Genomic DNA, 11,003 nt, shown 5'->3' on the forward strand with positions numbered 1-11,003 from the left:
AAAAAAAAGAAATAAAAGAAAAATTGAGTTTTGACAATTTTGAGACGAGGGAGGGATGTAAATGATTCCCCAAAATTAAAAAATAATAATAAAAATGGGTAAGTGTGCATTTGACGAAATGTGAAATGACGATATCGTCTCGAAAAGCGAACCCGCGTTGAAATAAGATTCCGTAACAAATTCGGAATAACAATTAAGGAAATAAAAATTTTCGTATATAAAAAAACATATTCCTACAGAAATAGGAAAGTTTTAGCCAAATCCGGATTTAGGAAATATCCTTGCGGAAATTGCAGAAAATTGAGCTGGGGGAGAGGCGCAACATGAGCTGCGATTATTCCAAAGGGTGCAGCATTTGCTGCGTTTTCTTCCCAGGTGCTCTCTTCCTGAGCGATTTTTGGAAAGGCCGAATAGTATAAATAGAGCCCTCGGTTTAGCTTCTATTCACAGAATTCTCCCTCCAATTACTCCGTAATTCATCAAATATAATATTTCTCCCAAAAAAAAAGATTTTCAAGAAAAAATGGATGCTTTCGAATCTCGACTCAAGGAATGGACCAATGAGTTTTCAAGTGCGGAGAAGTACGACATTGGTGTTTTTGGATCCGTCATCAGTTTTGAAACAGTGAAGTGGTAAGACCGTTTCTTGATGCTTGTCTTGAATATTGGAATCCGGAGTATCATGTTTTCGCCTTTCCTGGAGGTGAATTTTGTCCTTTTCCCGAAAAATTTGCAGCAATTAGAGGATGGGATACAGAAAGTCTTCCGGCTTTACCATCTAGGTCTCAAGGGTATAAGAATAAATTTAGGGATCTTCTTGGATTGACCAAAGCTGAAGTTGATCGTCTTGTAACTTCCAAGGGGGTACGGATTTTCGATTTTATAGACCGCTTCATAGATAGAGAGGACCCTTCTATTTCTTATGCTGCAAGGCGCAGAGCTTTCATGTTTTACCTTCTTCATTGTTTTGTCTTGAAGGGCCATGTTGACGCGGAAATGAGAGGTGACTCCCGTTTTTTGGGTATTATCGAGTAAGTGGAACTGCGCAGGAGCCCAACTTGTCTGGTATTAGGAGAGACTATCTTAGGGGTGGATAATCGGAAGGCTAATCGTGAGCTCCCGTATCTTGGAAGTCCTATCATTTTACAGGTAAAATGCTCCTGTTTATTTCCTTTTTCATTCTTTTTTCGTTGTTTGTTTTGAGGCGGGGACTTTGATACTTGTCTCCTTTTTGCATATTTGGCTGATGGAAAGGCTGCGATTGATCGAGCCCCCAGTTAACGTGCCAGGATATTGATCACGATCGATCGTGATGAGGACGAGGCTGTATATGGTTGATTTCACTCGAGTTTTCAACTACTGGGAGAACAAACTAAAGAATGAGGGAGGTCCACTGATTAGATGGGTTATCCCTTGGTGGCATCTCAGGGCGTTGACAGGAGTATCATCCCTGGATCCTACTCGATCCCTTCATATTCCAGGACTGGAGTTCATGGTCCATATTTTCCCGGAGAGTCTAATGAGTCAAGTTGGCATGAGGTAGAAAATATCGAAGCTTGACACTGTTCCACAGGTGGCTTTGGCGCATACGTCTGAGACTTGTCGTGAGTGGGCTTTGTACTGGACTCAAAGGAACATGTGCTTTATGCCTGTCGCGGTTGGTTCGTTGTGGTTTTCAGACTCTTATTTGCAGTGTGTCAAGGCTAGCACCTTGGAAGAGCGCGAGAAGTTGAGAAAGCATGAGCCAATTGACTATAAGATCCGCGAGGTGGCTAACACCTTGGAAGAGCGCGAGAAGCCGGATTCCGACTTGTCCGCCCGAAGAAGAAACCAAGAATGCTCCGGTTGAAAAGATGATCGTGGATCGAAATGGAAAGACTAGGCCTCGAGAAAGACCGTTGGTGATTAGGTTAGTGATAACGCAAGAGCGTCCCCCTCGAGGTCGAGACAAGAAGTATGACCGAAATGACAAAGGCAAAGGAAAGATGGAAGAATAGAAATAGCCCAAGTCTTTAAATTACTTATTATTATTAATCTCATTTGTAATAAATGGCGGGATTTTTAGAATCCTAGCCCAGCGTTTTATTTCAGAATTTATATATTATTTGGTGTATTACTTAATAGATGAATAAATCGATCGTTTTTCAATTAGGAACTTAAAATCAGCTCCCTTTATTTATTCTTTCAAATTCCAAGTGCCAAAGCAAATGTCCTTCTATTTACATTTTGATTAGAAATTGATTGGGTTGTATCTTGTGAAGGACTGCCTACGTATTCATTAAAAATGAAATCAAACCCAGAACGTAGTTCGAAAATGGAAAATGTAAAAGAATAAATGTTCGAAGCAAGAGCTTGTAATGAACATAGGGAATAAGCATGGTGCCTTACTTACTCTTTAAAAATGCAATTAAGTTATGTTGATGATATTGAGGATAAATAAAAGATGCCATAACGCAAGAGCAAGGTGGCACGAGTCTCGAGGTTTGGCCAGTGCCGTGTATTTCGTGTCGCAAGAGCGGCACGTGGGTCCCGCATTGTGCGTTTTTAGATCTATTCTAAGGGTAATACCATTTGTGTTGGTCTAGATTGGTCGGGTTTAAAAACTCATTTCCGTCTAAATCTGTAATTCTAACCGCACCCCGTGAGAGTATGAATTTGACTAAATAAGGACCGGCCCAATTAAGTTTGAATTTTCCCCTTGGGTCGACTGGTACAAGAGCTCGAACAGATTTAAGCACTAGATCTCCCTCTTTGATATTCCGAGGTTTAGCTTTCTTGTTGAAATCTCTTCAAATTCGTGCTTGATATGTTTGAATATTATGCAAGGCACGTAGTCTTCGTTCGTCTAAGAGGATGAGTTCTTCATGTCTGTCTATATTCCATTCTGCTTCCGGGATTTGGCTTTCCTGTATAATACGTAGAGATGGGATCTCTACCTCTACTGGCTGTATATCTTCTATGCCATAAGTTAGATAGAAAGGAGTAGCCCCAGTGGGCATCCTGACTGAGGTTCGATATCTTCATAAGGCAAAGGGTATCTTGCTAGGCCAGTCTCGATAATTATCGATAATTTTCTTGAGGATCATGACGACATTTTTGTTGGCTACCTCTACTGCACCATTAGTCTGGGTCGGTAGGGCGAAGAATGATGATGCTTGATTTTGTATTTGGCCAATAACTGCTCGGTTTTAGCTTGAAAATGGGATCCGTTATCACTGATTATTTCATGTGGACACCCATATCGACAAACGAAATTGGTTTGTACGAACTTGGCCACATGCTTAGAGGTTAAGGCAGGATAGGATGTCGCTTATACCCACTTTGTGAAGTAATCAATGGCTACCAAGATGAAACAATGACCACTCATCCCGGCTGGAGTGATCTTCCCGATGATGTCAATTCCCCATGTAGAAAATGGCCAAGGAGATGTCATCATATATAGTAGAGATGGTGGAACATGTTGTACGTTCCCGAAGATCTGGCAATTGTGGAAATGTCGTAGGTATTTGATGCAATCTCTCTCCATCCTTGTCCAATAGTATCCTAGACGCATGATTTTCTTTGCCATTATTGGCCCACTTATATGAGGGCCGCATTCTCCATCATGGACTTCTTCCATAACTTTCTTTGCTTTTGAATGATCAAGGTAAATCAAAATGACGCCTTGTGGCGTTCTTGTATAACTTCCCTTGATTTAGGACATATTGAGATACTAATAGACGAATTGCCCGTTGTCCCCTCTTATCCATGTCGGGTGGGTATATTCCGTTGAGCTTGTAGTTTAGAATGGCTTGATACCAAGGTTCCTCTTGATTTTCCTTCTCATCAGTGAGAAAATGCACATAGGCTAGTTCAGATCGTCGTTCAATACATAACGACATTGCTATCAAGTTGTCAGGCATGTTGATCAAGGATGCAAGTTTCGCAAGAGCGTTTGCAAACTAATTTTCTTCTCGAGATAGATGTAACTAAATGACTTGGTCGAAGAATTTCCAAGACCCAGTGATTGGACTCATGATTAATGATGAGTCGCCGTGGACTCAAAGTCTCTTGATGCCTAAACCGACCGCTTCTTGTAAACAGATGAGGCAAGCCTCATATTCTGCCGCGTTATTAGTCACCTCGAAGTTGAGTTTGACAGAAATTGGTGTATGCTCGCCTTCCGGAGAAATGAGCAACACTGTTATACCATATCCTCTTAGATTGGAAGCTTCATCGAAGTAGAGGTCCCACGATTCTGCATCGGTGTGCAAAATGTCTTCATCTTGAAATAACCACGTATCTATTACTTGGGTGTTATGAATGCGATTGTCTGTGAAGAATTCGGCTACTGGTCATCCTTTGATGACCTTCAGGAGTACATATTTGAGATCGAACTCTGAGAGCATCAAAGTTCACTTTGCTAGACGTCCATTTAAGACAGGCTTCTCGAAAATGTATTTGACAGTATCCATCTTCGAATATACCTTGATGGAATAGCTAAGCATATAATGGCGTAGCTTCTTGGTTGCCCACACAAGAGCGAGGCATGTCTTCTTAAGTGGTGTATACTTAGTCTCATATTCCAAGAACTTCTTATTAAGGTAGTAGATAACTCTTTCTTCCTTCCCAATGGCTTGCGCAAGCATAGCCCCCATGGCTGTCTCTGTGACTGTGAGATACAGAGATAAGGGTTTATCTTTTTGTGGTGGCATTAGAACTGGCACCTTAGCCAATATTTCCTTGATTCTGTCAAATGCCTTTTGACAATCGTCATCCCACATGATGTGGTCTGTTTTCTTGAGCTTCTTGAATATTGGTTCACAAATCATAGTGAGCTTTGAAATAAAATGACTAATGTATTATACTTCGCCCAGGAAACCCCGAACTTCCTTTTCTGTCTGTGGCTGTGGCATCTCAATTAGAGCCTTGATCTTGGATGGATCAATCTCTATTCCTCTCTAACTGACTACATACCCCAATAGCTTGCCGGAAGTGACCCCAAATGCGCATTTCTAAGGATTAAGCCGCATATTGTACTTGCGCAATCTCAGTAAGAACTTGTGAAGGTTGGCGATGTGACCTTGCCTATCTTTGGACTTGACAATCATGTCATAGACATGTACTTCTACTACTTTATGCATCATGTCGTGTAACAGAGTAGTTGCAGTGCGTTGGTAAGTCGCTGCAGCATTGATTAATCCGAACGGCATAACGTTGTAGCAGTAAGTACCCCATTGAGCAACGAACGCTGTTTTGTGCATATCTTCTTCAGCCATTTTGATTTGATTATACTCCGCATATCCATCCATAAAAGAGAGGAGTGTGTGAACCGCTGTATTATCTACTAATTTATCGATGTGTGGGAGTGAAAAATTGTCTTTTGGACTGGCCTTCTTTAGGTCCCTGAAATCAACACAAACCTGGATACGCCCATCCTTTTTGGGTACGGGGACTATATTAGCAACCCAGTCTGAATACTCGGAAACTTTGATGAACCCGGCTTTGAATTGTTTATCCACTTCCTCCTTGATCTTTAGAGCCCATTCTATTCTCATTCGACGAAGCTTCTGTTTTACGGGTTTGAAACCTATTTTGATTGGGATTCGATGTTATGCAATGTCCCTGTCTATCCCTGGCATATCCTTATAGGACCAAGCGAAGACGTCTTTGAATTCGTGAAGGATGTCGATGAAGCGACCTCTTTCATTTGGGTCCAGGGTCGTCCCTATCTTAAGTTCTTGGGGTTCTAAACATGTCCCTACATTGATAGGTTTAGTATTCTTTATAACTGGTGCCCCTTTACCCTCCTCCAGTATTTCTTTGATTATGTAGGGAGGTAGTTCGATTGAGTCTGAGTCAGGATCATCCTCAGTATCATCATAAATAGAATTGCAGTCAAGATAACACGAAGAGTAAGCAGAATTGAATTTATTCATATTAATGTTTGAAAATAGCTGAAACAAAGAAGCCATTTGTGATGTAGTCAGTGGCGGTAAAGGGTCAGTTACTAGGGCATTCCCCGAACTACTGTTACTAGACGATGCTAAGCTAGGAGAAGAAAAGGGATGGGGAGTGACAACAAGAGGAGACTCTCTAATGACTTCCCTAGACTTAGACTCAGTTTCTGACTCCGACTCTGACTCAGATTCGAACTCGTCGTCTTCTGGTTCTCCTTTGAACATCTCTCCTTCTCCAGTTTTGAGCTTGAAGAGCCTTCCTTGATTGTTGGTCCATTTGATTGACTTTCTCCATCCTTTCTGTTGATTCGCTGGGTTCACATCTATGATCAGTGCCGGGGGATTGAAATGGTCATCTCGAAGTATCATAGTAATAATCTCGTCCTCGGCTGCCTTAACGAATCGATCTTCTTCGAATAAAAGGTTGGCGGCTTGCCCGTCGAGACAAGGTGTCTGACGATTTCTGATGGTAGGAACTGTTTCCTTGGCAATGAAATAGAAATCGTGGAACACTTTGATTCCAGCTAGCCTGTTGCCTTTGAACATCCAAGGTTCAGGAAATCCGTGAAAAGATTCATGGTCTCCTTCCTTGACGGAGTATCCATTCAGCGTAGGGTGATATGGTCGCATTTATATTCCTCGATTTTTGTGATTGTGGACTTGAGTAAGCATTTCGACGGCTTTGGATATGGTAGGCTTGTATCCTAACCCTAATGGTATCTTATGGTAATGGCCTTATTTGAATGGTGGGAAGGTGTTATTCCGGATAGGGTTTAGTGGCATTCTTGGGAAGTATCGCTGGGATTTGAGTATGTGGTTGACCACTAAGTTGGAGTAGGGGTTATAGTATAGAGGTGCCAATTCTCTTTCCACAAGGTTGATGATTTGATGAAACCCTCCCAACTCGTGTACTGGATCCGACACGACCTGATTACTAGACATCTTTTTTATGACTGCTTTGATAGGTGACGAAGTGATCATCACTATTCGGCCATCTAGAGGAATTTTGATCTTTTGATGCAGCGTGGATGTCACAGCTTTGGAAGCGTGAATCCATGGCCTTCCTAGGAGTATGATGAATGATGCCTCGATGTCTACTATTTGGAAGTTGACCTTTCTTTCGATTGTCCCAGTGGCTATAATAAGGTTGATAAGACCTATCACTTTGCGCCGCGTCCGTTTGTAGGCGCGAACACCTTGATTAGTTGGAGTCCAGTCTGATTTCTTCATGCCTAGCTTGTAAGCTGTTTTTAGTGGCATGACGTTGACTGCGGAACCATCATCCACTAGCGTCATGGGAACATTCTTCTTGAGACATGTGACCGTAATGTACAAAGCTAGATTATGAGTGACACCAAAAGGTGGTAAATATTCATCTGAGAAAGTAACTGGGTTACTTAGCTTGATTGAGTCCTGGAGGACTAGGTTAACCACATCATCTAGAGTAGAGTCGTGTGCTACATTAAGTTTTGCCAACGCTTGTAGCAAAGCTTGGCGTTGTGGAAATGTGCTAGAAACTAGTTGTCAGACTGAAAGATCAGCCTTCATCTTCTGTAGTTGCTTCATCAAGTGGTCAGTAACTGAGTCTTCGTTGTTCTCCGTTGGAGATACGGTATTCCCATTTGTAGCTGAATTATTTGTTTGCATTAGAGTGACATTTTGATATGGGTGACCAGATCAAGTTAAGTGATCTATGTCAAGATCCTCCAAAGTTTTGACCAAGGGATGTTCTATAAGGTAGACATCTTCGTCATCATCGGCCCAAACGCCATTGATAGTGTTGAGTTCTTTGAGGTATAGGATTTCGGATTCTAGATGAACAATTTGTTGAACCAAATCATCAACTACCGTGATGACTTCTTGCATTGTAGACTCATAGGATAGGGTAATGGCCATTTGCGTGGCTCTTGGTGTTGAGAGTTTTGACTTTCGCAAAGACGATACGACACTTCTAGTTCAACAACCTGTCTACTCACACTTCTTGCCCATGCGAAAAAATCTGCAATAGTTGGTGTGACGGTAGAGTAGGCTTCTCCATGGTCGACCATATTGATCTCATCTTTGGATGGAGAGTTAATGTGTGAGCAATCCAAGGTGGATTCCTCATCTGTGCTTACATGGTTGATTGATCAAGCACGTAGGCGTCGAAAAGTAAGAGCGCGGTCTTAGAATGCAAAGGGAGAAGATCAGGGCGGACACTTCTGTGAGAAATATGTGAGGCGGAGGCCTCTATTTATACTAATCACAGAAAAAATCTGCAATAGTTGGTGTGACGGTAGAGTAGGCTTCTCCATGGTCGACCATATTGATCTCATCTTCGGATGGAGAGTTAATGTGTGAGCAATCTAAGGTGGATTCCTCATCTGAGATCATTAAAATTCCAATAGGATTCTTTGTATTTTTAGGTTTTCTTCCAGGAGGGGTAGGCAAACGCCCATCTTCAATCATGTCTTGGAGATTATGCTTCATTCTGTAACAGTTTCTGTGTCATGTCCTTTGCCCCTGTGATACTTGCAATAAGCATTATCGTCCCAGAATTCGGTCTTCTTTTCCGGGTCAAGTGTAGGTCCTATTGGTTGGATTCTTCCTTGCTTCATCAACCTCTTCAGTGCATTTGTGTATGTGTCATCGATGTCGGTGAACTTCCTTGGTGTAATGTTTTTCTTGGATGGCTCGACGAGGTTGACATCCTCGGTCTTGCTAGTAGAACCGTAAGAACGACTTCCAGTTGATGTTGACCCTTGATATCCGCGTCCTACTGTTTTGGACAAGAGCCCTTTGCGAATATCGTCTTCAGTTCTCGTACCTAATACTGTTAAGTCTTTGAAAGACTTAATGTTTTGGTACCTCAAATAATTTGCATAGATAGGCCTTAGATTGTCCATGAACGTTTCCACAAGAGTGGCCTCGTCTGGACGTTCAACTAATTGGGTGGTAGTCTTCCTCCATCTACTTAGGAAGTCGGTGAATCCTTCCTTTTCATTTTGGGTAAGAACCTCTAAGATGCGCATGTTGACTTGAATGGCATTATCTGCATATTGCTTGGTGAACTCGATGGCTGCATCGTCCCAGGTAGAGATCTTCTTATCTAGAAAGTAAAACCACTGTTTGGGAATAATGTCGAGAGATGAAGGAAAGATCCTTAAGAACATCTCCGACTTGATGCCCGTGATAGACATGTAATCTTTAAAAGCACGAATGTGGTTTAGAGAATTTTTGTGGCCCTCGAATTTCGGGATGTCGGTCATGTTGAAATTAGTTGGTAGTTGGGCATTTACTGCTTTATACTTTCGGCTATTTTCTCTGTAAATGTCATCCCCTTTGAGGTACATCAGTTGCACTTCTAAATATTGAAGACGCTTTTAAGCTTCGATGAGGATTGGGGAAGAATCATTTATGAATGATGGAGAGTCATCATTCAATGGAACGTTGGCAATAGAATTTTCCGTGGGAGGGAGCCTTGCTTCTACAGCCACTATACGATTTTCGATCGTTTGGAGGCGAGCATAGGCGACATCTTGACTAGTCTGAAGTCGGAGTAGTGCGGCCAGGATTTGACTATTACCATTTCCTTCGGGACCATGGACGCTTGCTACGCTTTCATTTGTTCTAATCATCTTGGGCTGAATATAAGAACCGACGACGAATCAAGCCACATTCGACTATTTTGCACACTTACTCCGACAAGACTCGTGGATTGAAAAGAAAAGACACGTTTGTCTAAAAAAATGGTAGTCCGATTCAATTTGGAAATTGTTATTGTTGGTTTTAATTTTTGGTAAGCTTAACTCAATTGAAATATTGCCAAAATTATATAAAAATGCTCCAAAAAACAATTATAATAAATATTATTTTTTAAAAAACAAATCTAGCTATTTGCGGCTCCTTTCTGAAAAAAAAACGCCTCAAATAAATGGCTATTTGCGGCTCCTTTTCTAGAAGAACGCCGCAAATAGCTTCTTCTATTTGCTGCGTTTTTCTATAAAAACGCTGCAAATAGCTTCTTAATTGCGGCGTTTTGTTTCCGCCGTAAATATATTTTCTTTTTGCGGCCCCCTTATTTGCTGCTACAGCAAAAACGCTACAATAAGGCCTAATAATGACGCCGCAAAAAAATATTTTTCTACTAGTATGTTCATCCTGATGTGAAGGATGCAATCTTGCCTGCTACTGGGTTTTCTGATGGGCAATTCCCTTTCAGATACCTAGGAGTTCCTTTATCCACATCTAGAATTTATGTGACCATGTTTGATTCTCTAATTCTAAAGATTAAACATGTTATTCAGCACTGGTCTACTCATTTCCTTACCTATGCGGGTAGGGTGCAGTTGATTAACTCTGTAATTCTTGGGGTTGAAACCTTTTGGTGCTCTTGTATCCTCTTGCCTCAGAAGGTTTTGAAGAAGATCAACAAGTTATGAAAAGATTTTTTCTGGGGTATCCCTTTTGAGGGTAAGAGAATGGTGTTTAAGAAATGGCAGGATAACTGCTTGCCTAGGGATGCTGGAGGTTTCAACATTAAGGACCTTTTTTTTTAGGTAAACATTAAGGACCTTAATACTTGGAATATTGCTCTGCTGTGTAGATGGATTTATCATCTGTCTCATGCTAACACGGGGAGCTGGGCTACCTGGCACTATTCTTATGTCCTAAAGCATCAGAATATTTGGTTAGTACAGTTCAATGATAGTTTCTCTTCTAGCTTCAAGGGGATCCTTTCTGTGAGAGATACGATAATTGCTCTTGCTGGCAATGTTAATAATGCTACGAACCTGATGAATAGTTGGCAGTCTAATGGTCATTTCATTGTTAAAGCAGCTTAAAGCTATCTGAGATGCGCAGTTATGGCTGGCAGGTGGTCTAAGGCTCTGGTTCATCCTAGAATTGTCCCTAGTCACAGAATTATTTGTTCTCTTGCTATCCAAAAGCTGTAACACCCCCACATACCAAGTTGCCTTACTAGAACCATCTTAGCATGAGAGACTGTTACCATCTCGGTTTCCCAACTAGTATATCAAAATTAACAACTCAAAAACGTTTATTAAAGTAATATGAGTTAACGAT

General features: G+C 41.4%; 1 protein-coding gene across 1 annotated transcript; it reads left to right on the forward strand.

Annotated features, from left to right (window-relative positions):
- Positions 1-8,960: 8,960 nt before the first annotated feature.
- Positions 8,961-10,762, forward strand: LOC141601414 (uncharacterized). The gene is made up of 3 exons (XM_074421695.1): positions 8,961-9,011; positions 10,091-10,353; positions 10,525-10,762. Exons 1-3 carry the CDS (start codon positions 8,961-8,963, stop codon positions 10,760-10,762), a joined length of 552 nt encoding a protein of 183 aa, XP_074277796.1.
- The last annotated feature ends 241 nt before the right edge of the window (positions 10,763-11,003 follow it).

Source organism: Silene latifolia, chromosome 9, assembly GCF_048544455.1.
Source record: "Silene latifolia isolate original U9 population chromosome 9, ASM4854445v1, whole genome shotgun sequence".
Taxonomy (NCBI): domain Eukaryota; kingdom Viridiplantae; phylum Streptophyta; class Magnoliopsida; order Caryophyllales; family Caryophyllaceae; genus Silene; species Silene latifolia.